General features: G+C 42.4%; 1 protein-coding gene across 1 annotated transcript; it reads right to left on the bottom strand.

Annotated features, from left to right (window-relative positions):
* Nucleotides 1-2,478: 2,478 nt before the first annotated feature.
* Nucleotides 2,479-26,821, bottom strand: LOC129830320 (Fc receptor-like protein 4). The gene is made up of 9 exons (XM_055892807.1): nt 26,771-26,821; nt 14,291-14,335; nt 12,857-13,132; nt 11,450-11,692; nt 10,637-10,894; nt 9,588-9,845; nt 9,406-9,525; nt 4,350-4,391; nt 2,479-3,737 (listed from the first exon to the last, which is right to left on the bottom strand). The coding sequence occupies exons 1-9, from the start codon at nt 26,793-26,795 to the stop codon at nt 3,703-3,705; spliced, it is 1,302 nt and encodes a 433-aa protein (XP_055748782.1). The 5' UTR covers nt 26,796-26,821; the 3' UTR covers nt 2,479-3,702.
* Nucleotides 26,822-27,863: the final 1,042 nt, after the last annotated feature.

Genomic DNA, 27,863 nt, shown 5'->3' with positions numbered 1-27,863 from the left:
GATAAAGGCGTGGGATTATAAGCATGTCTTCTCTAAATAAATGAATGAAATAGGGCCTAGGCATGGGCATTGCACGTATACACAGCATGTTCACACTATTGATTCAGGACAACGGGACAGTTGATGCAACTGTTCACGAGCCATCGCAAAGAAAACAGGAGCGCGGCCTCTGCCATTTCAGCACCACCAGCTGGACAAAGCCTATCCAGCGGGCGAGCATTAGGCCTATGCAGTGCATTATTACAGAAAGTGTAATGGCTTACCTTCAAAGCATTTCCTCCTTGTTTTCTGAGCAGAAAAATCTGCAACGATGTCCTTGAAATCAAGTGTCCTGAGTACATCACTCTGAAGATCCATAAGAGTCAAATGGTTCAGTGGCCTTTCCTGTCTCATTGCTGATCTCTTTCTGTCTAAATTCTTGCTCCCCCTGTTCTTTTATTTTCTGGAATACATTTTTCGGGGACCCACTCAGGCCACTCTAACTTTCTCCCACCATAGCTAGGAAGATTTTTTTTCTCGCACGGTCACGGTAGACAACGAAAACCGCGTTGCGTACTGGTGCCATAATTGGTTAACAGCTTTCTGATTGGATTATAAATCGACACGTCTCACACAATTTACCAGTCACATACTCGTATTTATTTATTATGCAGTTAAATCATATTTTTATTAATCAGTTACCCAACCAAGGCAGAACCCCCTAGTTACTCAGCAGGGCCCCATACCTCCTCTCCTCCCCCATCTGATTAGCAGAGTGGCAAGAGGAGGCTATCTACACTTATTGAGTGCAGGTTCCTGTGATAGGCGGTTGCAGTAAAAAAAACTACAAAAATATTACATTTGCATTTTTTCTGCCTCAAGGACCCCCGACTGGCTTTGGCCCTGGGGCTTCAGCCCCTTCAGTAGTCAGGCCCTGTGTGAAAACACAGAATACTACTCATTACTCCATGTGCTTAACCTACTTTACTTTTGTTTTGAGTCGCCGTTGGCCAAAATGGGGCATCTGGCTCACGCCCGTTAACGTAGCCTGGTTCCAAAACTAATGCAATCACTTTTCACCTGGTGCAAACCCTTGCCAGATAATCAGGGGAAACCCTTGCCAGATAATCAAATCCCCATCTGATGTGTATATACCACATCAATGGGTACTGCCCCCACTGCAGGTTACTTTGATTTTCTCACCTCCACGTTAGTTGGGGCAGCAGATAGCCTAGTGGTTGGAGCGTTGGACTAGTAACCGGAAGGTTGCGAGATCGAATCCTCGAGCCGACAAGGTCAAAATCTGTCCTTCTGCCCCTGAACAAGGCAGTCAACCCACTGTTCCTAGGCCATCATTGAAAAGAAGGATTTGTTCTTAACTGACTTGCCTAGTTAAATAAAAAGTTGATTTTCTAGTCTGACTTTTCTCCAGCAGAAGGAGCTATACTCCATGTAATAACTCCTGTCTCATCAGCAGTCACTGGTAGGCTGTGTTCTGTTGCCTTTCTCCCTGCAGTGTGCATCATGTACTGTAGGTGTTTGCACTTTCACAGAGAGGCGCCATTACATGCCATGGGCAAGAGTGGTGGCTGGAGAGAGTGATGGAGGGAGAAAAACTGCATTCCCCTTTAACTCCGAGAGGATGAACCTAGCAGGATGCTCAAAAGACATTTGGATTCCCCAGGTGCATTACATTTGTATGCCATATGTAACCAAAATGAAAGAAAATGTACAAAACACAGGTTTGCTGAAGAAATGCGTCATTAGTTATTCCTTAACAACAACAACAACAACAGCGATATCTTCACTTGTTTTTGTTTTCTACTCTAGACAAATTTAAATAAACATTGTATAAATCCTCTACAGAGTACCTAACCCGGATCCGGGAGCACCCCCCACCCCACCCACACTGATTAGCATCGCTAGCATAGCGTCACAATTAAATAGTAGCATCTAAATATCATTAAATCACAAGTCCAAGACACCCAATGAAAGACACAGATCTTGTGAATAAAACCACCATTTCAGATTTTTTAAATGTTTTACAGGGAAGACACAATATGTAAATCTATTAGCTAAACACGTTAGCAAAAGACACCATTTTCTTACTCCAACAGTTTCTTACTCCATCAGGTGCTATCACCAATTCGGCTAAACTAAGATATTGATAGCCACTAACCAACAAACAAATTCATAAGATGACAGTCTGATAACATATTTATGGTATAGCATAGTTTTTTTTTTTAAATGTGCATTTTTCAGGTATAAATCACAGTTCTACATTGCAGCTGCAATCTGATATAGTGCTGATGCAGCTAGAACAATTACAGAGACCAACGTTATATAACTAATTACTTGTCTTAAAACATTTCAGAAAAAATACACAGCGTACAGACATTGAAAGCCCAACATCTGGTGAATCCAAACAATATTTCAGATTTTTTAAATGTTTTATAGCGAAAACAAAATGTAGCGCTAAATTAGCATAACCAGGCCAGCCAGAACCAGCTGGACGCGCCCGACCAGTTCACATGCACGACAGATATATGAAATAACATCGTAAATTGGGTCTTACTATTGCTGATCTTTCATCAGAATGTTGATCAAGGTGTCCTTAGTCCTGATGAGTCGTTCAATTCATTCACAATGGCAACTTCCCCTCTTCATTTAGCCTGGGTACTGGTCGACTGGCACGGTCCCTGTCCAAAGTTAAAAAACTCAAAGAACGGAACACGGCAAAACTCCCGAAAAAATTCTAATAATCTGATTAAACTATATTGAAAAAACATACATTACGGTGATATGGTCACATGTATCAAACAAACTTCGAGACGGAGATAGTTTTCATCCGTAACGTCAGCATAACAAAAGACAATGGCACCTCTACAACGCGCATTTCAGAAAACCGGAAGTTGTCGGTCACGCTAAAGAAATAGGTCTTATTTCACGTCAGTACAAGATAAACAAAAAAATTCTCCTCTGACAACTTCCTGACACCCAGAGGAAGAAGAATGAAGTGTGTTTCGGGTCATAGGTGGCATGACCATATATAGGCAGAGCGTTGAAGCGAGCATACACATCTTGCAATCTTCTTCTGGCTCAGGGAAAGTGCTGTGAAATGACCTGTGTTTCACTCAGAGACAAAATTGGAACGGTTTTAGAAACCATTGCTTGTTTTCTATCCAATGGTATATGGTTATATGCATATAGTAACAGCAATAATTGAATAAGAGGCAGTTTAATCTGTAGAGGCAATTATGCTAATGCGAAACAGCACCCCCTGTATTCTCAAGAAGATAAGTACCGAAACGTTAATAATATGTCTACATCAAAGTACTGTACACTAAATCTGTGTTTAGTAACAATAACCTCTAAACAGGGATAGGTGATCCATCTTGTGTGTATAGCGATGAAAAATTAGGACATTTACAATTGATTGATTATAATATCATAGCACCTGAATTAACACTAAGTGCACCAAGAAAATGATAAAGATGAATCCAGATAAAAATCTACTAATTCCCCATAAAACATTGATTAAAACATAGAAATTGTTTTGCATACATGTCATAAAAATTTAGTAAACAACAAAAAAAGGATATAGTTAATAAATCACATTTTATAACATGGCACTATTGTACCAGCATGCAAAGCTAAAAGCTAAGAAATAACAGTGTTTCACAGTTCCAGATTAGAAGTCTGTGCGTTCCATTCTGATGGTTGTTATGGTGATCCGGTGAGCTCTTCAACATGCTGACCTGCTCAACAAACAGAAGGGGACATGTCTGTGACATTATATTTAATAAAATACTCAAATCACATTTACTCAAACACATACTAGATTCTGTATACTTTCATATACAGTACATTCATAACAATTCTAAACTGGGTGGTTCGAGCCCTGAATGCTGATTGGCTGACAGCTGTGGTATATCAGACCGTATACCACGGGTATGACAAAACATTTATTTTAACTACTGTAATTACGTTGGTAACCAGTTTATAATAGCAATAAGGCTACGGCTAAGGGCTGTCCAGAATAGCCTTTAGCCGTGGTATATTGGCCCTATACTGTACCACACCTCCTCGGGCCTTATTGCTTATTGCTTATTGCATAGTCAACTCTGTATATATGCAACAGCTAGTGTGCAGCACACACAGTCCCAAGCCGTTGAAGGCATAAATAGCAGGAGTTGAAAGAGTGGCTGATTGGACTAACCTGCATTCAGTGTTAGCTATGTTCAGTAATGGTGTAGGGTAGAGAAATTCACCTGAATAGTGTTGACCTCAGCCACATTAAACCAGTTCCACATTCGGTTCAGAACACCTGTGCTAAATCATTTTTATTGTTGAAAGGTAGAGACTGTCACCTGGTTGGTCTTGGCGTGTCTTCCTGGGTACCCTGGTTTCCCCTAAACATAGTTATCAACACTTTACAACAGGGTTCAATCAGAGCTAGTTATCAACACTTTACAACAGGGTTCAATCAGAGCTACAGTTATCAACACTTTACAACATGGTTCAATCAGAGCTACAGTTATCAACACTTTACAACATGACTCAATCAGAGCTAGTTATCAACACTTTACAACAGGGTTCAATCAGAGCTAGTTATCAACACTTTACAACATGGTTCAATCAGAGCTAGTTATCAACACTTTACAACATGGTTCAATCAGAGCTAGTTATCAACACTTTACAACACGGTTCAATCAGAGCTAGTTATCAACACTTTACAACAGGTTTGAATGAGAGCTAGTTATCAATACTTTACAACATGGTTCAATCAGAGCTAGTTATCAATACTTTACAACATGGTTCAATCAGAGCTAGCTATCAACACTTCACAACGTGACTCAATCAGAACTAGTTATCAACACTTTACAACATGGTTCAATCAGAGCTAGTTATCAACACTTTACAACATGGTTCAATCAGAGCTAGTTATCAACACTTTACAACATGGTTCAATCAGAGCTAGTTATCAACACTTTACAACATGGTTCAATCAGAGCTAGTTATCAACACTTTACAACAGGTTTGAATGAGAGCTCGTTATCAACACTTTACAACATGGTTCAATCAGAGCTAGTTATCAACACTTTACAACATGGTTCAATCAGAGCTAATTATCAACACTTTACAACAGGGTTCAATCAGAGCTACAGTTATCAACACTTCACAACATGACTTAATCAGAGCTAGTTATCAACACTTCACAACATGACTCAATCAGAGCTAGTTATCAACACTTCACAACATGACTCAATCAGAGCTAATAATCAACACTTTACAACAGGTTTCAATCAGAGCTACAGTTATCAACACTTCACAACATGACTTAATCAGAGCTACAGTTATCAACACTTCACAACATGACTCAATCAGAGCTAGTTATCAACACTTCACAACATGACTCAATCAGAGCTAGTTATCAACACTTTACAACATAGTTCAATCAGAGCTAGTTATCAACACTTTACAACATGGTTCAATCAGAGCTAGTTATCAACACTTTACAACACGGTTCAATCAGAGCTAGTTATCAATACTTCACAACATGACTCAATCAGAGCTAGTTATCAACACTTTACAACAGGTTTGAATGAGAGCTAGTTATCAATACTTTACAACATGGTTCAATCAGAGCTAGTTATCAATACTTTACAACATGGTTCAATCAGAGCTAGCTATCAACACTTCACAACGTGACTCAATCAGAACTAGTTATCAACACTTTACAACATGGTTCAATCAGAGCTAGTTATGAACACTTTACAACATGGTTCAATCAGAGCTAGTTATCAACACTTTACAACATGGTTCAATCAGAGCTAGTTATCAACACTTTACAACAGGGTTCAATCAGAGCTAGTTATCAACACTTTACAACATGGTTCAATCAGAGCTAGTTATCAACACTTTACAACATGGTTCAATCAGAGCTAGTTATCAACACTTTACAACACGGTTCAATCAGAGCTAGTTATCAACACTTTACAACAGGTTTGAATGAGAGCTAGTTATCAATACTTTACAACATGGTTCAATCAGAGCTAGTTATCAATACTTTACAACATGGTTCAATCAGAGCTAGCTATCAACACTTCACAACGTGACTCAATCAGAACTAGTTATCAACACTTTACAACATGGTTCAATCAGAGCTAGTTATCAACACTTTACAACATGGTTCAATCAGAGCTAGTTATCAACACTTTACAACATGGTTCAATCAGAGCTAGTTATCAACACTTTACAACATGGTTCAATCAGAGCTAGTTATCAACACTTTACAACAGGTTTGAATGAGAGCTCGTTATCAACACTTTACAACATGGTTCAATCAGAGCTAGTTATCAACACTTTACAACATGGTTCAATCAGAGCTAATTATCAACACTTTACAACAGGGTTCAATCAGAGCTACAGTTATCAACACTTCACAACATGACTTAATCAGAGCTAGTTATCAACACTTCACAACATGACTCAATCAGAGCTAGTTATCAACACTTCACAACATGACTCAATCAGAGCTAATAATCAACACTTTACAACAGGTTTCAATCAGAGCTACAGTTATCAACACTTCACAACATGACTTAATCAGAGCTACAGTTATCAACACTTCACAACATGACTCAATCAGAGCTAGTTATCAACACTTCACAACATGACTCAATCAGAGCTAGTTATCAACACTTTACAACATAGTTCAATCAGAGCTAGTTATCAACACTTTACAACATGGTTCAATCAGAGCTAGTTATCAACACTTTACAACACGGTTCAATCAGAGCTAGTTATCAATACTTCACAACATGACTCAATCAGAGCTAGTTATCAACACTTTACAACAGGTTTGAATGAGAGCTAGTTATCAATACTTTACAACATGGTTCAATCAGAGCTAGTTATCAATACTTTACAACATGGTTCAATCAGAGCTAGCTATCAACACTTCACAACGTGACTCAATCAGAACTAGTTATCAACACTTTACAACATGGTTCAATCAGAGCTAGTTATGAACACTTTACAACATGGTTCAATCAGAGCTAGTTATCAACACTTTACAACATGGTTCAATCAGAGCTAGTTATCAACACTTTACAACATGGTTCAATCAGAGCTAGTTATCAACACTTTACAACAGGTTTGAATGAGAGCTCGTTATCAACACTTTACAACATGGTTCAATCAGAGCTAGTTATCAACACTTTACAACATGGTTCAATCAGAGCTAATTATCAACACTTTACAACAGGGTTCAATCAGAGCTACAGTTATCAACACTTCACAACATGACTTAATCAGAGCTAGTTATCAACACTTCACAACATGACTCAATCAGAGCTAGTTATCAACACTTCACAACATGACTCAATCAGAGCTAATAATCAACACTTTACAACAGGTTTCAATCAGAGCTACAGTTATCAACACTTCACAACATGACTTAATCAGAGCTACAGTTATCAACACTTCACAACATGACTCAATCAGAGCTAGTTATCAACACTTTACAACATAGTTCAATCAGAGCTAGTTATCAACACTTTACAACATGGTTCAATCAGAGCTAGTTATCAACACTTTACAACACGGTTCAATCAGAGCTAGTTATCAATACTTCACAACATGACTCAATCAGAGCTAGTTATCAACACTTTACAACAGGTTTGAATGAGAGCTAGTTATCAATACTTTACAACATGGTTCAATCAGAGCTAGTTATCAATACTTTACAACATGGTTCAATCAGAGCTAGTTATCAATACTTCACAACATGACTCAATCAGAGCTAATTATCAACACTTTACAACAGGGTTCAATCAGAGCTAATTATCAACACTTTACAACAGGGTTCAATCAGAGCTAGTTATCAATACTTTACAACATGGTTCAATCAGAGCTAGCTATCAACACTTCACAACATGACTCAATCAGAACTAGTTATCAACACTTTACAACATGGTTCAATCAGAGCTAGTTATCAACACTTTACAACATGGTTCAATCAGAGCTAGTTATCAACACTTTACAACATGGTTCAATCAGAGCTAGTTATCAACACTTTACAACAGGTTTGAATGAGAGCTCGTTATCAACACTTTACAACATGGTTCAATCAGAGCTAGTTATCAATACTTTACAACAGGGTTCAATCAGAGCTAGTTATCAACACTTTACAACATGGTTCAATCAGAGCTAGTTATCAACACTTTACAACATCGTTCAATCAGAGCTAATTATCAACACTTTACAACAGGGTTAAATCAGAGCTACAGTGATCAACACTTTACAACATGACTCAATCAGAGCTAGTTATCAACACTTTACAGCATAGTTCAATCAGAGCTACAGTTATCAACACTTCACAACATGACTTAATCAGAGCTAGTTATCAACACTTTACAACATGGTTCAATCAGAGCTAGTTATCAACACTTCGCAACATGACTCAATCAGAGCTAATAATCAACACTTTACAACAGGTTTCAATCAGAGCTACAGTTATCAACACTTCACAACATGACTCAATCAGAGCTAGTTATCAACACTTTACAACATAGTTCAATCAGAGCTAGTTATCAACAATTTACAACATGGTTCAATCAGAGCTACAGTTATTAACACTTTACAACATGGTTCAATCAGAGCTACAGTGTTCAACACTTTACAACATAACTCAATCAGAGCTAGTTATCAACACTTTACAACATGACTCAATCAGAGCTAGTTATCAACACTTTACAACAGGGTTCAATCAGAGCTAGTTATCAAAACTTTACAACATGGCTCAATCAGAGCTACAGTTATCAACACTTTACAACATGGTTCGATCAGAGCTACAGTGATCAACACTTTACAACAGGGTTCAATCAGAGCTAGTTATCAACACTTTACAACAGGGTTCAATCAGAGCTAGTTATCAACACTTTACAACAGGGTTCTATCAGAGCTAGTTATCAACACTTTACAACGTGGTTCAATCAGAGCTACAGTGATCAACACTTTACAACAGGGTTCAATCAGAGCTAGTTATCAACACTTTAAAACAGGGTTCAATCAGAGCTAGTTATCAACACTTTACAATATGACTCAATCAGAGCTAGCTATCAACACTTTACAACATGGTTCAATCAGAGCTAATTATCAACACTTTACAACAGGGTTCAATCAGAGCTAATTATCAACACTTTACAACAGGGTTCAATCAGAGCTAGTTATCAACACTTTACAACATGGTCCAATCGGAGATAGTTATCAACACTTTACAACATGTCTCAATCAGAACTAGTTATCAACACTTTAAAGCGTGGTTCAATACAAGCAACAGTTGTCAACACTCATGAGTCACAGTATAAGGCTGTTGCAAATTGTAAATGTATACACCATATCATGGTTAAGGTTCCTCACCTTGAGCCCAGCGTCTACGGCATTTCACCAGCAGTACGATGGTCACCAACAGGTAGGGAGACACCACCAGTAGACTACACAGCAGCCTGGGCAGAGACTCGGACCACACAGGCCATGGGCCTAGAAAGAGAATTATACAATTTAAAATATATATATTTTTTTAAATACACACACACACACACCTGTCACAGTCATCCAGCTCGCTGGTGATTCTCCTTCAGAGTTGTTACACTTGTAGAGCCCTTCATCTGACTTGGATACTGCAGGGATGGTCATCTGTCCTGTCGTCTCAGTCCTGATGAGGGATCCATCTTTGTAGAAATCAGCTGTGAAGTTTGATGACGTGTCCTTCGTTTTCTTGTCTTCATGTCTGCAGCGCAGAGTCACAGAATCTCCTTCAGTTACAGGAAGGGCGGGGCTCTCCAGGATCACAGCACCACCTGTACGAATGAAAGGTTAGTCCGTGTTTATCAATCCATTGCTGGGGAACCCTTAGGGTGTCACGTTCCTGACCTATTTCTGTTAGTTTGTTGTATGTGTTAGTTGGTCAGGACGTGAGTTTGGGTGGGCATTCTATGTTTTCTGTTTCTATGTTGGTTTAGGGTTGCCTGGTATGGCTCTCAATTAGAAGCAGGTGTTTGGCGTTTCCTCTAATTGAGAGTCATATTTAGGTAGGTTGTTTCACAGTGTTCGTGGTGGGTGGTTGTCTCCTGTGTTAGTGTTTGTTGCACCATACGGGACTGTTTCGTGCGTTCTTTGTTTTATGTAGTCATTTTTCCTGTTGTGCGTTCTTCGGGTTTTATGTAAGTTCGTATGTTCAGGTTTGTCTACATTCGTTTTGTTATTTTGTTAATTATTTCAAGTGGTTTCGTTTCGTGTTTTTCCCGTCTTGTTTAATTAAAATTATGTCATTTCAAAACGCTGCGCCTTGGTTCAATCCATGCTCCTCCTCTTCGGATGAAGAGGAGGAGGAACACCGTTACATAGGGTGTGCATTTTTTTTCTATAGTCCTGCAAAACACACCGATTTAACTAATCAAGCAAGCACCAAGCCCTAGATTGGTTGTATCAGTTCTGTTAGTGTTGGGCTGGAACAAAAATGTGCATACCCTGTGGGTCCCCCAGGAATGGATTGATAAAAACTGGATGAGCTATTTGACCTAAAATAATACGGTAATGTAGGTACTGCAAAGGCAATAAACACGAATGTAAATATTGTCTGTGGATGTACCGTGTACGGTGATGTTGACAGCATTGCTGCGTTGTCCAGACCGAGACTCACACCAGTACACTCCACTGTCTGATGTTTTGGCTGTCTTGATGATGTATTTGGAACCGTGATTGAACCCCCAGTCGACTCCAGTCACTGTGTACCTCTTCAGTCTCCATCCAGCAGAACTCACCTGAACCTCACAGCTCAGAGAGACAGACTTATATTCAAGGAACTGAGATCTGTCGGGACTGATACTCAGCGAGGCTGAAGACCAACCTGAGAGAGAGGGAGAGAGTGAGAGAAAGACAGGACACATTGCACATACAAATGTACTGTCACGCCCTGACCTTAGATATCTCTGTTTTCTATATATTTTGGTTAGGTCAGGGTGTGACTAGGGTGGGTACTCTAGGTTTTTGTATGTCTAGGTTTTTTTGTATGTCTAGGGGTTTTGTATGTGTAGGGGTTTTGTATGTCTATGTTGGCCTGATATGGTTCCCAATCAGAGACAGCTGTTTATCGTTGTCTCTGATTGGGGATCATATTTAGGCAGCCCTTTTTCCCACTTTCCGGTGTGGGATCTTGTCTACAGTTAGGTGCCTGTGTGCACACTAGTAGCGTCACGTTTCGTTTGGTTGTTTGTTGTTTTGTTGAGTTTCAGTTCATTAAAAATATGTGGAACTCTATTCATGCTGAGCCTTGGTCTCACTCTTACGACGAACGTGACACGTACAAAATGGCTTCACATTTATATTAACTAAACCAAAATAAGAAATATACGATTAAAAAATATATATATTATAATTCTGCATGTGATTTTATTTTACTCACCTGTCACAGTCATCCAGCTCGCTGGTGATTCTCCTTCAGAGTTGTTACACTTGTAGAGCCCTTCATCTGACTTGGATACCGCATGGATGGTCATCTGTCCTGTCGTCTCAGTCCGGATGAGGGATCCATCTTTGTAGAAATCAGCTGTGAGTTCAGCGAGAGTTGCCTGATATTTGCAGCGCAGAATCACAGAATCATCCTTAGTTACAGGAAGGGCGGGGCTCTCCAAGATCACAGCACCCCCTGTATGCAGGACAATTATAACATCATCAGATAATCAAAATAAAATAACGTAACATCATTTACAGACAATGGTATAGTGATAGCTTCTAGTCCAGGGCTATTCAACTCTTACCCTACGAGGTCCGGAGCCTGCTGGTTTTCTGTTCTACCCGATAATTAATTGCACACACCTGGTGTCCCAGGTCTAAATCAGTCCCTGATCAGAGGGGGGGAAATTAAAAAATACAGTGGAACTGGCTTCGAAGTCCAGTGTTGAGTTTGAAGGTTCTAGTCCAGGGGTACTCAGGTACTATTTGAGAAGGTCCCTTCACACGCATATCCTAGGTGGCAAAGGCCCAGATGGATAATGTCCAGATGGATAATGGATGATGTCCAGATGGATAATGTCCAGCAAAGGTCCAGATGGATATTGGCATTGTAACAAACCCCCACCTCGCAACCCATGCGACCTCAAACTGTTCATACTGTCACGTTCCTGACCTGTTTTTCCTTTTTCTTGTATTTATTTAGTTGGTCAGGGCGTGAGTTAGGGTGGGTTGTCTATGTGTTATTTTCTATGTTGGGATGTTTGTGTTCGGCCGGGTATGATTCTCAATCAGAGACAGCTGTCAATCGTTGTCCCTGATTGAGAATCATTCTTAGGCAGCCTGGGTTTCACGTGTGTTTTATGGGTGTTTGTTTCCGTGTCTGTGTTTGTTGCACCACACGGTACTGTATCGGTCTATGCACTTTGTTTATTTGTTTTGTAATTCAGTATTCAGTTTCGTTTTAATAAATCATTATGAACACTAACCACTCTGTGTATTGGTCCGATCCGTCTCGCCTCTCCTCGTCCGAGGAGGAGGAAGAATATGACGATATCCGTAACACATACCCCTCTTGTTGGCAGAGAGAAAACGTGCAGTTTCTACACATTTTGCATGGGGCAGAGACTTTCTGTCTCTGTTTTAAAGCGTATTTTCTGCAATTCTATGCACTCTTCCATGTCTTATGTGTGTTTATATGATACCAGGGGCCGAAGCCCGACCATGTAAAAAATTGTGTCCTTTTTTTTGGGGCCTGCGGTCTGTATTGACCCCATTCTGGGTCTGGGTCCGGGTCTGTTCCGCAGTCCGCCAGTTGAATATGTAGGTTCTAGTTTATTGTGTATCTATCTGGACGTACCATGTACTGTGATGTTGACAGCATTGCTGTGTTCTCCAGACCCAGACTCACACCAGTACACTCCACTGTCTGATGTTTTGGCTGTCTTGATGATGTAGTTGGATTGATTGAACCCCCAGTCGACCCCAGACTCTGACGGTTTCACAGTCGCTGTGTATCTCTTCAGTCTCCATCCAGTAGAACTCACCTGAACCTCACAGCTCAGAGAGAAAGACATATATTCAAGGAACTGAGATCTGTCGGGACTGATGCTCAGGGAGGCTGAAGGAGACCGACCTGAGAGAGAGAGAGAGAGAGAGGGAGAGAGAGAGAGAGAGAGAAACGGACAGAAGGGCGGACAGACAGACACATTGTACATAAGATTAAATTGTTGTATATATTACAATTCCGAATGTGTTTTTTTATGTGTATCTCTACAGTTTCCATCCAGTAAAACTCCCCTAAACCTCACAGCTCAGAGAGACAGACTCAAATTGAGCTGAGATCTGTCTGTAGGCCCTAATCATTGCTTCTGTGGTGGGTGTCTTCTGCAGTGGCCATTGCTTCATAAGAAGTGAGACCAACCAGAGTTTCTATCACCTGCGCTCCAAATGGCACCCTGTTCCCTATGTGTGCACTACTTTTGACCAAGGCCCATAGGGCTCTGTTCCAAAGTAGTGCACTATGTACATTTGGGATACACTCGCTATAGAGGCAGCAGGGTCTCAGACACCTCCAGGCCTCCAAACCACAAGCCAGGAAAACACAAAAGACCACAACTGGTGCAAAAGTCGTATCAAGTGTGTCAGAGTGCATGTGCTGACCTGGGACCAGTTTTGTCTTTTAGTTCATAATGAATAAGATTACATGGACAGGGGGGGCCTGAACATAGATCATCACTTCTACTCTGAAACACTTGATACATTTGGGGCCTGTACTAACATGATCAAACACAATATGTGAATGTAATAAATGGCTCTGCTTGGTCAATCCGACGTCTGAAGTGGCCGTACAGCATTTACTGCGATGGAGCCTCGGCAGACGTCAGGACTTTCATACTTATTGAGCTTCGCCGAGCAGCGCAGAGTCGTCGTGAAGGAAGTTTCCCAAGGAGGTGAGTTTGTGTTTATACTGGATCTCCCGCCCCCACCTACTGTCAACCAATCATGTCAATGTGGACCTATATGGATCCCTCCACATTGTTACAACGTTTGAGAGGCGCACAGCGATGCGGTACGGAGCTCACTTTGGCCTCAGCATGCGTCTGGAGGTTCAGCAATTGCGTCACACACTCCATACGAATCCTCTGACCACATTTTCGGATCAAGCATAAATTGGCTTTAAGATGGAGGCAATAAAATGAGAAAGAAGAGAGAGAGAGAGACAGAGAGAAGTGGAGGAGAAAAGGGAGGTGAAAATAGAGCAGTTGTGATGAACAAACAGAAATGTGCTCACCTCCCCTGTGACCGAGGCTAGAGTATACCAGTGTAGTCAACAGCACTGAAACACACAGAGAGAGAACTATCACTATGACACATGATGTATACTCATATTAAACCATACAGATACTGTATTAAACCATACAGATATTAAACCATACAGATACTAAACCATACAGATATTAAACCATGCAGATATTAAACCATGCAGATATTAAACTATACCGATATTAAACCATACAGATATTAAACCATGCCGATATTAAACCATGCAGATATTAAACTATACAGATATTAAACCATACAGATATTAAACCATACCGATATTAAACCATACAGATATTAAACCATGCAGATATTAAACCATACAGATATTAAACCATACAGATATTAAACCATACAGATATTAAACCATGCAGATATTAAACCATGCAGATATTAAACCATACAGATATTAAACCATACAGATATTAAACCATGCAGATATTAAACCATACAGATATTAAACCATGCAGATATTAAACCATACAGATATTAAACCATACAGATATTAAACCATACAGATATTAAACCATGCAGATATTAAACCATGCAGATATTAAACCATGCAGATATTAAACCATACAGATATTAAACCATACAGATACTAAACCATGCAGATATTAAACCATGCAGATATTAAACTATACCGATATTAAACCATACAGATATTAAACCATGCCGATATTAAACCATGCAGATATTAAACCATACAGATACTAAACCATACAGATATTAAACCATGCAGATATTAAACCATACAGATATTAAACCATGCAGATATTAAACCATGCAGATATTAAACCATACAGATATTAAACCATACAGATATTAAACCATACAGATACTAAACCATGCAGATATTAAACCATACAGATATTAAACCATGCAGATATTAAACCATGCAGATATTAAACCATACAGATATTAAACCATGCAGATATTAAACCATACAGATATTAAACCATACAGATATTAAACCATACAGATATTAAACTATACCGATATTAAACCATACAGATATTAAACCATGCAGATATTAAACCATACAGATATTAAACCATACAGATATTAAACCATACAGATATTAAACCATACAGATATTAAACCATGCAGATATTAAACCATACAGATATTAAACCATACAGATATTAAACCATGCAGATATTAAACCATACAGATATTAAACCATACAGATACTGTATTAAACCATACAGATATTAAACCATACAGATATTAAACCATGCAGATATTAAACCTGTCACGTTCCTGACCTGTTTTCCCTTGTTTTTGTATTTATTTAGTATGGTCAGGGCGTGAGTTGGGTGGGTTGTCGATGTGTGATTTTTATGTTGGGATTTTGTGTGTTCGGCCTGGTATGATTCTCAATCAGAGGCAGCTGTCAATCGTTGTCCCTGATTGAGATTCATACTTAGGCAGCCGGCGTTTCACGTGTGTTTTGTGGGTGTTTGTTTTCCGTGTCAGTGTTTTTTTTTTATTTTTTATTATTTATTATTATTATTATTATTATTAGTATTTTTTTTGGGGGGGTGGATCAGCTTAATATTGCGGAAAGAATGTTGCTTCCAATGTAATTGTCTGCATCATTTCCAATCCCCCATATTTTTTGGGGTAAATATATATATCCATTCACGTATGCATACATATACACATATATACATACTGTAACGGTCCTGACCTGTTTTATGTTGTTTTTGTATGTGTTTATGGTCAGGGCATGTGTTTTGGGTGGGCAGTCTATGTTATCTGTTTCTATGTTGGTTTTGGTTGCCTGGTATGGCTCTTAATTAGAGGCAGGTGTTTTGCGTTCTCCTCTAATTAAGAGTCATATTTAGGTAGGGTGTTCTCACTGTTTGTTTGTGGGTGATTGTCTCCTGTTTCGTATATGTATGTACCATACGGGACTGTTTGGTTGTTCGTTCGTTTTGATGTAGTCTGTTCCTGTCCGTGAGTTTTACGTTTTAGTTAAGTAAGTTCATGTTCAGGTTTTCGTCTACGTCGTTTTCTTGTTTTGTAAATTTGTAAGTGTTTTGTTTTCGTGTGCCGTCGTGTAAAATAAAGAGATGGCATATTTCCCTAATGCTGCGTATTGGTCCACTGATCCTTCTCTCCTCTCCTCGTCCGAGGAAGAGGAGAACGACAGCCCTTACAGAATCACCCACCAAACTAGGACCAAGCGGCAAGGGAGTGCTCAACAGAGCAACAAGGACTCCTGGACTTGGGAGGAGATCCTGGATGGTAGAGGACCCTGGGCTCAGCCAGGGGAATATCGCCGTCCCAAGGAGGAGTTGGAAGCAGCGAAGGCTGAGAGGCGCTGGTATGAGGAGGCAGCGCGTCGACGCGGTTGGGAGCCCGTGAGTCAGACCCAAAAATTTCTTGGGGGGGGGGGGCACACGAGGAGTGTGGCAAAGCCGGGTAGGATACCCGAGCCAACTCCCCGTGCTTACCGTGGAGGTAGAAGGCGTCGTACTGGTAAGACACCGTGTTATGCGGTAAAGCGCACGGTGTCCCCAGTACGCGTGCTTAGCCCAGTGCGGGCTATTCCACCTTGCCGCACTGGGAGGGCTAAGTTGGGCATCGAGCCGGATGTCATGAAGCCGGCCCAACGTATCTGGCCTCCAGTACGTCTCCTCGGGCCGGCGTACATGGCACCAGCCTTACAGGTGGTGTCCCCGGTTCGCCTGCATAGCCCAGTGCGGGCTATTCCACCTCGCCGCACTGGCAGGGCTACGGGGACCATTCAACCTGGTAGGGTTGGGGAGGCTCGGTGCTCAAGAGCACGTGTCCTCCTTCACGGTCCGGTAGACCCGGTGCCACCTCCATGTACCAGTCCTCCGGTGGCAGCCCCCCGTACCAGGCTGTCTCTCCGGGTTCTCTCTCCTGCTGTTTCCTCCTCTCCAGCGCAGCCAGTGCCTAGACCACGCACCAGGCTGTCTCTCCTTCTCCTCCCTACAGAGCCGTCCTGCCATGACCAGCCAGAGCCGTCCTGCCATGACCAGCCAGAGCCGTCCTGCCAGGACCTGCCAGAGCCGTCCAGCCAGGACCTGCCAGAGCCGTCCAGCCAGGACCTGCCAGAGCCGTCCAGCCAGGACCTGCCAGAGCCGTCCAGCCAGGACCTGCCAGAGCCGTCCAGCCAGGACCTGCCAGAGCCGTCCAGCCAGGACCTGCCAGAGTCCCTCAGCCAGGACCTGCCAGAGTCCCTCAGCCAGGACCTGCCAGAGTCCCTCAGCCAGGACCTGCCAGAGTCCCTCAGCCAGGACCTGCCAGAGTCCCTCAGCCAGGACCTGCCAGAGTCCCTCAGCCAGGATCTGCCAGAGTCTCTCAGCCGGGACCTGCCGCCCCTTATCCCGGTGCTGCCCCTTATCCCGGTGCTGCCCCTTGTCCCGGTGCTGCCCCTTGTCCCGGTGCTGCCCCTTGTCCCGGTGCTGCCCCTTGTCCCGGTGCTGCCCCTTGTCCCGGTGCTGCCCCTTGTCCCGGTGCTGCCCCTTGTCCCGGTGCTGCCCCTTCTCCCGGTGCTGGCCGTTTATTTAGGGGATGTTAGTTTTAGGGTGGTCATTGGGAGGGGAAGACAGAAGCGGGGAGTGACTATGGTGGTGTGGGGACAGCGTCCAGAGCCGGAGCCACCACCGTGGTCAACTGCCCACCCAGACCCTCCCCTGGACTTTGTGCTGGTGCGCCCGGCGTTCGCACCTTGAGGGGGGGGGTTCTGTAACGGTCCTGACCTGTTTTATGTTGTTTTTGTATGTGTTTATGGTCAGGGCATGTGTTTTGGGTGGGCAGTCTATGTTATCTGTTTCTATGTTGGTTTTGGTTGCCTGGTATGGCTCTTAATTAGAGGCAGGTGTTTTGCGTTCTCCTCTAATTAAGAGTCATATTTAGGTAGGGTGTTCTCACTGTTTGTTTGTGGGTGATTGTCTCCTGTTTCGTATATGTATGTACCATACGGGACTGTTTGGTTGTTCGTTCGTTTTGATGTAGTCTGTTCCTGTCCGTGAGTTTTACGTTTTAGTTAAGTAAGTTCATGTTCAGGTTTTCGTCTACGTCGTTTTCTTGTTTTGTAAATTTGTAAGTGTTTTGTTTTCGTGTGCCGTCGTGTAAAATAAAGAGATGGCATATTTCCCTAATGCTGCGTATTGGTCCACTGATCCTTCTCTCCTCTCCTCGTCCGAGGAAGAGGAGAACGACAGCCCTTACAATACACATACCTACATAGACATACATACTTTTTTTAAAGAGTATACCTTTATTATTATTCCCCGCAAACCCTACCACCGATCCCCCAATTGGAGTAAACTGATAAACATTTCTGTTTTTACCTTCAATTTATACATCTTATACACATTTTACAGACACAGTCTACTTTATAATAGTTCTCTCTTGTTTGTTCTTAGTCCTTCCTCTATTTCTGTTGTCCATCCAGTTTGATTTCCACTTGTAACTGTGCTATTTCACAATAGCTCCGCACCTATACACATTTCACAGATCCCGTATGCCCTACATTGTTTATCTTGTTATTAGTCCCACCCTTCAGCTCCACTCAACCTTTCCCATCTATCTTCCAACATCATCCATTTCGGATTTTTATTTGCCATATATTTTTCAACTGTGCTGTGATGCTTCACAAAAGATTTGAATCTTCCTATTCTCATAGCTTCCACGGATTGTAAATTAAAAATAAACATTTTTGCTAAAATAATTATTATATTATTGATTGATTGACTATGGCTTTTCAAATCCCCCAGTATTGCTATCTGTAGCGTTAGTTCTACGCAAATGTTGCAATTCTTCGACCATTCCTGGACCTGTGACCAAAAACAAGCTACATGCGGACAATACCAAAATAAATGGTCTAATGACTCTGCCTCCTCACAGCAGAATCTACAGAGCTGGGAAGATTGTATCCCCCATATATATAACATTCTATTAGTTGCAAGAATTTTGTACAATAATTTAAATTGAAAAATTCGAAGTTTTGAATCCGGCGTTGTTTTGCGTATCAATTCATAAACCATGTGCCATGGAATGGGTACATCGAAAATCTCTTCCCAACTATTTTGCAATTTATATGGCACAGCTGTAAGTTTTTTGGTCCTTAAATGAAATTGGTATATGTTTTTATTTATCACACTTTTCTTTAACCATTTATGTTCTTTAATATAAGGCCGACATACAAGTTCCTTACTTTTATCCCCTTCCACCTGCCTCTTCCATTTTTGTGGTAATGCCGCAATTAATTGGTTGTAATTTTGGGTAGAGCAGACATTTCCATATGTCTGTGTTAGCTGCATGTGTGACATTACTCCACCAGTCCTATTTATGATATCATTCACAAAAATTATACCTTTTTTAAACATTTCTTCGATAAATACAGTTTTTTTATCAATTACTATATTTGAATTTAACCACAAGATTTGTTGTACTATTTGTTCCGTCCTTTCAGGTGGATTAAACTGAAATTGCAACCAACTTTCTAAGGCTTGTTTAAAAAATAAAGATATTTTGGAAATTATTTCCTTTTCAAGCAACCGAAAGTGAGCATGTGTAATCTGAATAAAGGGAAAAAGGCCCTTCTTGAACATAGGATGAGACATTCGTACCAATCTACTAGAGAACCAGTTTGGATTTAAGTATAACTTTTGTATGACTGATGCCTTTAGTGAGAGGTCTAATGCTTTAATATTTAATAATTTCTGCCCTCCGAATTCATATTCGTTATATAAATAGGCCCTTTTAATTTTATCTGGCTTGCCGTTCCAAATAAAATTGAATATTTTTTGTTCATATAATTTAAAAAGCAGGTCACTAGGTGTAGGCAAAACCATAAGCAAATAGGTAAACTGTGATATGATTAAAGAGTTAATCAGGGTGATTTTCCCACAAATAGACAGGTATTTTCCTTTCCATGGTAGCAAGATCTTATCTATTTTTGCTAACTTTCTATAAAAATTTATTGGAGTGAGATCATTTCTTTCTTTGGGGATTTGTATACCGAGTATGTCCACATCACCGTCAGACCATTTAATTGGTAAACTACATGGCAATGTAAAATGTGTATTTTTTAGTGATCCAATACGTAATATGGTACATTTATCATAATTTGGTTTTAATCCAGAGAGGATAGCAAATGTATCTAGATCCTCTAAGAGGCCGTGGAGAGTTTCTAGTTGTGGTTTTAAAAGAAAACATGAATCATCAGCGTACAATGACACCTTAGTTTTTAGGCCCTGGATTTCTAATCCCTTAATATTAATGTTTGATCTAATTTTAACAGCTAACATTTCGATGGCAATAATAAATAGATATGCCGATAGTGGACAACCTTGTTTTACTCCTCTAGATAGTTTAAAACTTTCTGAGATGTAGCCATTATTTACTATTTTACACCTAGGTTTACTATATATAATTTTTACCCATTTTATAAGAGATTCCCCAAAATTGAAATATTCTAGGCATTTATATATAAACTCCAGTCGTACTTTATCAAAAGCCTTTTCAAAATCAGCTATGAAAATCAGGCCTGGTGTCCCCGATATTTCATAGTGTTCCATTGTTTCCAGTACTTGCCTTATATTATCTCCAATGTATCGTCCATGTAAAAAACCTGTCTGATTAGGATGAATAATATCTGACAAAACTTTTTTTATTCTATGTGCCAAGCATTTTGCTAGGATTTTTGCATCACAACACTGAAGTGTAAGAGGTCTCCAATTTTTTAAATGGACTGGATCTTTATGTATACCACTTGGGTCCTGTTTCAGTAATAATGATATCACACCTTCTTGTTGCGTGTCTGATAATCTATCATTTATATAGGAGTGGTTAAAACAAGCTAATAATGGTCCTTTGAGTATATCAAAAAAATGTTTGTATACTTCCACTGGTATGCCATCCAGTCCTGGAGTTTTCCCATCCTTAAAGGCCCCAATTGCATCAAGTAGTTCCTCCTCTGTAATTAAGCCTTCACATGAGTCTTTCTGTACAGATGTTAATTTTACATTATTATTAGGGAAAAAATCCATACAATTAGTTTCAGTTAGTGGAGATGGAGGAGCCTGAAACGAGAATATATTCTTAAAGTACTTTACTTCCTCTTTCAAAATATAATTTGGTGAATCATGCGTGACTCCATCATTTGTAACAAGTTTTAATACGTTTTTTTTGGTAGCATTTCTATATTGACGATTGAAAAAGAATTTGGTGCATTTTTCCCCATATTCCATCCAGTTCGCTTTATTTTTGTAATATATTACACTGGATCTTTCTTGAATAAGTTCCATTTCTTTTTGTTTTTCCTCTAACTTATTCTGTGCCTCTATGATACCGTTTTTATAGTTATCTAACTGTACTGTTAGTCTTTCAATTTCCTTTGTTTATATGGACTCTTTTGATCGAAATTGCTTTTGTTTTATAGATGAGTACTGAATTGCATGGCCTCTAAAGGCACACTTAAAAGTGTCCCATACAATATGGGGATCTGCTGTACCTATGTTATGTCTAAAAAAGTCAGTTATAAATTCTTCTGTCCTAGTTCTAAACAATTTATCATCTAGTAGGCTTTGATTAAATTTCCAATATCCTCGCCCATGTGGAAATTCTGTAAGAGTAATATATATGCCAATTATGTGATGGTCCGATCGCATTCTGTCCCCTATCAAACACTTTTTAACTTTTGGTGCCAGAGAGAATGATATAAGAAAGTAGTCAAGGCGACTAGCTTGATTAAGCCTCCGCCATGTATATCTCACTAGGTCAGGGTATTTAAGTCTCCATATATCCACTAATTCCAATACATCCATGACATTCCTGATTTCCTTAAGTGCCTGAGGGTGATAGTTTGTAGTGTGATTTCCTTTCCGGTCCATAGAGGTATTTAAGACCGTATTAAAATCTCCCACTATAATAATAGAGTCTAGTGTTGCTTGTAGAGTTGATACATTCTTATGTATATTGTCAAAGAAGCTTGGATCATCATTATTCGGACCGTATAGGTTAATAAGCCATATATGTTTATTGTCCAATAACATATTTAACATAATACATCTACCTTGAGGATCTGTTTGGACAAGTTGCACATTTGGATCAAAGTTATTATTAATTAAAACCATCACCCCTTTTGAATTTCTTTGCCCATGGGAGAAATATATTTTGCCCCCCCAGTTCTTTTTCCACAAAACTTCATCTAAAACTGTCGAATGGGTTTCCTGTAAACAGTAGATATTATAATCCTTCTCTTTTAGCCAGGTAAATACTGATCGTCTTTTCTTATTATCTGCTAAGCCATTACAATTGTAACTGGCTATACTTATTTCACCACTTACCATAATGAGACACACCTTTCAATTATTTTTATCAAAATATATGTTTGTAAACGTCCTATTAAAAAGTAACATAATGATTGAGTGTCTATATAGTTGTACCATGACATTTGCATCTCCACTAAGCAAACCTCCAATTGGTCCCCACTATTCCACCCGCCAAAAGCCCCCATCTCGAGTTGGGTTGTCATCCCAATGCCCGGCAGACCACCCCCGACCCCCCGCATCGCACAGCCCCGGACCGACTGGGATCCATCCTTCGAAAAGTGCACACAGCACCATCCACCGAACCGAAGCAGATCCATTGCCAAATGCATTTCCATCGCCCTCACCTCGATTTTTATTACATATTGCTGTGAATCATCCTCTATAGTCCCTAACATCTTTTACTTCTTCCTTCGCAACAGTTGTGGGATACACACATACACCCACACACATTCAGCCCTTACCCCCACACAACCATAAGCTCACCCTCTTAACAATTGCACCATCCCAGAGCCTAACTCAAGATGGGTCATGATTTACAAATGTACTCGCAGTTGCAGCTGCATGAGAAGGCCTGCAAGACCGCGCAAAAAATGAGCATAAATGTAGAGATTTATTTACCATTGTCACATCCTAGATGATGGAGGTCAAATGTACACCTTCTTCCTGAAACACCCACAATACGGTCATCCATTTTGACCATGTTCCCAAACATCTCCATGCAGTCCGATTGGTTTCGTGCCACCAGGGCCACAATAATATGTTTGTACCACACAGGACTGTTTCGTTTCTTTAGTCTGTACCTGTTTGTGCGTTCTTCGTTATATGTAAGTTCACATGTTCAGGTCTGTTGACGTTGTTTGTTGTTTTATATAGTTTGTCAGTGTTCTTCGTTTCGTCTTCTTTAAAATAAATCAAACACGTATTCTCCACAAGCTGCGTTTTGGTCCGACCCATGCTCCTCCTCAGACGAGGAGGAGAACAATCGTTACAGAAACACCCACCTACAAAGGACCAAGCAGAGTGGGAAAGGGCAGCAGCGGCAGAAGACACAGGACTCGTGGACTTGGGAAGAGATCCTGGACGGCAAAGGACCCTGGGCTCAGCCAGGGGAATATCGCCGTCCCAAGCCAGAGTTGGAGGCAGCGAAGGCAGAGAGGCGCTGGTATGAGGAGGCAGCGCGGCGACATGGTTGGAAGCCCGAGATTCAGATCCAAACATTTCTTGGGGGGGGGGGGGGGGGCACACGCAGAGTGTGGCAAAGCCGGGTAGGAGACCTGAGCCAACTCCCCGTGCTTACCGTGGAGTGAGAGGGCGTCATACTGGTCAGACACCGTGTTATGCGGTGGAGCGCACGGTGTCCCCAGTACGGTGCTTAGTCCAGTGCGGGCAATTCCACCTAGCCGCACTGGTCGGGCTAGGTTGGGCATCGAGCCGGGTGCCATGAAGCCGGCCCAACGCATCTGGTCTCCAGTGTGTCTCCTCGGGCCGGCGTACATGGCACCAGCCTTACAAATGGTGTCCCCGGTTCGCCAGCATAGCCCAGTGCGGGATATTCCACCTCGCTGCACTGGCAGGGCTACGGGGACCATTCAACCAGGTAAGGTTGGGCAGGCTCGGTGCTCAAGAGCTCGTGTATTCCTTCACGGTCCGGTATATCCGGTGCCACCTCCACGTACCAGTCCTCCGGTGGCAGCCCCCCGCACCAGGCTGTCTCTCCGTCTTCTCTCTCCAGTTGCTCCCACCTGTCCAGCGCTGTCAGAGCCTTCCTCCTCTCCAGCGCAGCCAGAGTCAGAGCTGCCCGTCTGTCCCGAGCCGTCAGAGCCGCCCGTCTGTCCCGAGCCGTCTGAGCCGCCCGTCTGTCCCGAGCCGTCAGAGCCGCCCGTCTGTCCCGAGCCGTCTGAGCCGCCCGTCTGTCCCGAGCCGTCAGAGCCGCCCGTCTGTCCCGAGCCGTCAGAGCCGCCCGTCTGTCCCGAGCCGTCAGAGCCGTCCGCCAGACAGGAGCAGCCAGAGCCGTCCGCCAGATAGGAGCAGCCAGAGCCGTCCGCCAGACAGGAGCAGCCAGAGCCGTCCGCCAGCCATGACCAGCCAGAGCCGTCCGCCAGCCATGACCAGCCAGAGCCGTCAGCCAGCCATGACCAGCCAGAGCCGTCAGCCAGCCATGACCAGCCAGAGCCGTCAGCCAGCCATGACCAGCCAGAGCCGTCAGCCAGCCATGACCAGCCAGAGCCGTCAGCCAGCCATGACCAGCTAGAGCCGTCAGCCAGCCATGACCAGCCAGAGCCGTCAGCCAGCCATGACCAGCCAGAGCCGTCAGCCAGCCATGACCAGCCAGAGCCGTCAGCCAGCCAGGAGCTGCCAGAGCCAGCCAGGAGCTGCCAGAGCCAGCCAGCCAGCCAGGAGCTGCCAGAGCCAGCCAGCCAGCCAGGAGCTGCCAGAGCCAGCCAGCCAGCCAGGAGCTGCCAGAGCCAGCCAGCCAGCCAGGAGCTGCCAGAGCCGGCCAGCCAGCCAGGAGCTGCCAGAGCCAGCCAGCCAGCCAGGAGCTGCCAGAGCCACCAGCCAGCCAGGAGCTGCCAGAGCCAGCCAGCCAGGAGCTGCCAGAGCCAGCCAGCCAGCAGCTGCCAGAGCCAGCCAGCCAGGAGCTGCCAGAGCCAGCCAGCCAGGAGCTGCCAGAGCCAGCCAGCCAGGAGCTGCCAGAGCCAGCCAGCCAGCCAGGAGCTGCCAGAGCCAGCCAGCCGGCCAGGAGCTGCCAGAGCCGCCAGCCGGCCAGGAGGTGCCAGAGCCGCCCGCCGGCCAGGATCTGCCAGAGCCGCCAGTCAGCCAGGATCTGCCAGAGCCGCCCGCCAGCCAGGATCTGCCAGAACCGCCCGCCAGCCAGGATCTGCCAGAACCGCCCGCCAGCCAGGATCTGCCCCTCAGTCCGGTGCTACCCCTTGGTTCAGTGGGGTTGATATGGAGGGTGGTTCTGGTTAGGAGGCCACGGGGGGCGATTAAGGAGGCGGGAAAAAACATTGTTTAAGTGGGGTCCACGTCCCGCGCCAGAGCCCACGTCCCGCGCCAAAGCCGCCACCGCGGACAGACGCCCACCCAGACCCTCCCCTAGAGTTTTAGGTGGTGCGCCCGGTGTTCGCACCTTAAGGGGGGGGTTCTGTCACGTTCCTGACCTGTACTTTTGAGCAATTATTCTATAAAGCTGCAGGAACTCAAGCAGTAAAACATTTGAAGTGCCACTACTCAGTTCAGGTGAGCGCCTGCTAAAATCAAGCACGGGATATTAAACCATATGCTTGCCCCCCGTAGCCACCCGTTTGTCTCGATGACAGCTTTGCACACTCTTGGAAATCTCTCAACCAGCTTCATGAGGAATGCTTTTCCAAAAGTCTTGAAGGAGTTACCACATATTCTGAGCACTTGTTGGCTGCTTTTCCTTCACTCTGCGGTCCAACTCATCCCAAACCATCTCAATTTAGTTGAGGTCGGGTGATTGTGGAGGCCAGGTCATCTGATGCAGCACTACATCACAATCCTTGGTCAAATAGCCCTTACACAGCCTGGAGGTGTGTTTTGGGTCATTGTCCTGTTGAAAAACAAATGATAGTCCCACTAAGTGCAAACCAGATGAGATGGCGTATCGCTGCGGAATTCTGTGGTAGCCATGCTGGTTAAGAGTGCCTTGAATTCATCAAGGCAAAGGGTGGCTACTTTGAAGAATCTCAAATATAACAACTATTTTGTTTTGTTTAACACTTTATTTTGGTTACTACATGATTCCATATGTGTTATTTCATAGTTTTGATGTCTTCACTATTATTCTACAATGTAGAAAAACACTTGAATGAGTAGGTGTGTCCAAACTTTTGACTGGTACTGTATATATGGGGGATTGGAAATCTGCAAATATTAAAGCTGATCTAATATAAAAAATATATGTAAAAACAAATAGGGGGACTACGTACAAAAACTGCTGTAATTTCTAAACGGTTTAACCGATATGGATGAAAATACCCTCAAATTTAAAGCCGACAGTCTGCACTCTAACCTCACAATCATTGAATCATTTCAAAAAAGTGCTGGCGTACAGAGGCAAAATTAAGGAGGGCACTGTAAAGTAGATATCAAACAATAAAGGGACTCACAGGGTAGAAGATAGGTGCGTTCCATTTCGACGTGTCGATCACTAACGCTCTCTAAACTATATAGTCAATTATAGCCTGTGACCATCAGCTCCACTTCCTGTGTACTCAGACCAAGACTTTGAGATGAGAAGAGGTGCAAGAGAGATGGAAAGAGAGACACACCCACACACTACCTGGCCTACTGTTTTTCAGCTGATGTTAACCACATCCTCTGTCACCTCTACCCTTTCTATCTGACAGAGTTAGCTGAACTACCATCATCTTCATCATCACCATTGTCATCTTTCCTTTTGGGGACACTGGTTATATGCTGTTTTATTTGAACTTGTATTATTTTTCAAGCATATGTTCACAGCACAGCAATTCATTATAGAGGTATTAGAAACACCATTTTCAGTGTCTGAGTCTCCTACCTGTTCCCCTGCTACCCTGATTCAGTATGTGTGATCTCTGACAGCAGCGAGGTCTGTGTCGCTGTGTGTCCAGCCCCCATACCTTTCCCAACTACTGCGGAGTGAGTGTCGCTACAATTTTTTAAAACCTTTATTTAACTAGGCAAGTCAGTTAAGAACAAATCCTTATTTACAATGTACAACCCCGGGCCAATTAAACACCTATGGGACTCCAAATCACAGATGTGATGCAGCCTGGATTTGAACAAGGTACTGTAGTGACGCCTCTTGCACTGAGATGCAGTGCCTTAGACTGCTGTGCCACTTGGGATCCCTAGTTCTATGCATCAGTACTACTGTAAGTGTAATCGACTAACAATTTGTTTCTATGAGGTGAGTATTATTAAGGATCTGGTCTTCTGAGATATAAACAGACCACAAGAAACAACAAACCTCAAGAAAATCCAATCAATAGAGAAATAAGTAATCACATTTATCATATGTTTGGTTGCTTCAAGAGAAATAAGTCTGACTGTATGTCTACACAATATAATTTAAAAGGAGCGGTTTCTATCTTTTTTCACATATAGGCCTATCTGTTGGCAATTTCATAACCCTATAAATTATATAAAATGTAAGCGAATCCTGATAGAAAGAAAAAAGGCATCTCCATTTAGGCTAGAGACAAGCCGTTTTCTTTG

This window comes from Salvelinus fontinalis, chromosome 31 (genome assembly GCF_029448725.1).
Source record: "Salvelinus fontinalis isolate EN_2023a chromosome 31, ASM2944872v1, whole genome shotgun sequence".
NCBI lineage: Eukaryota > Metazoa > Chordata > Actinopteri > Salmoniformes > Salmonidae > Salvelinus > Salvelinus fontinalis.
Note: the sequence above shows the minus strand (reverse complement) of the source record. Positions and strands in the feature narration are given on the sequence as shown.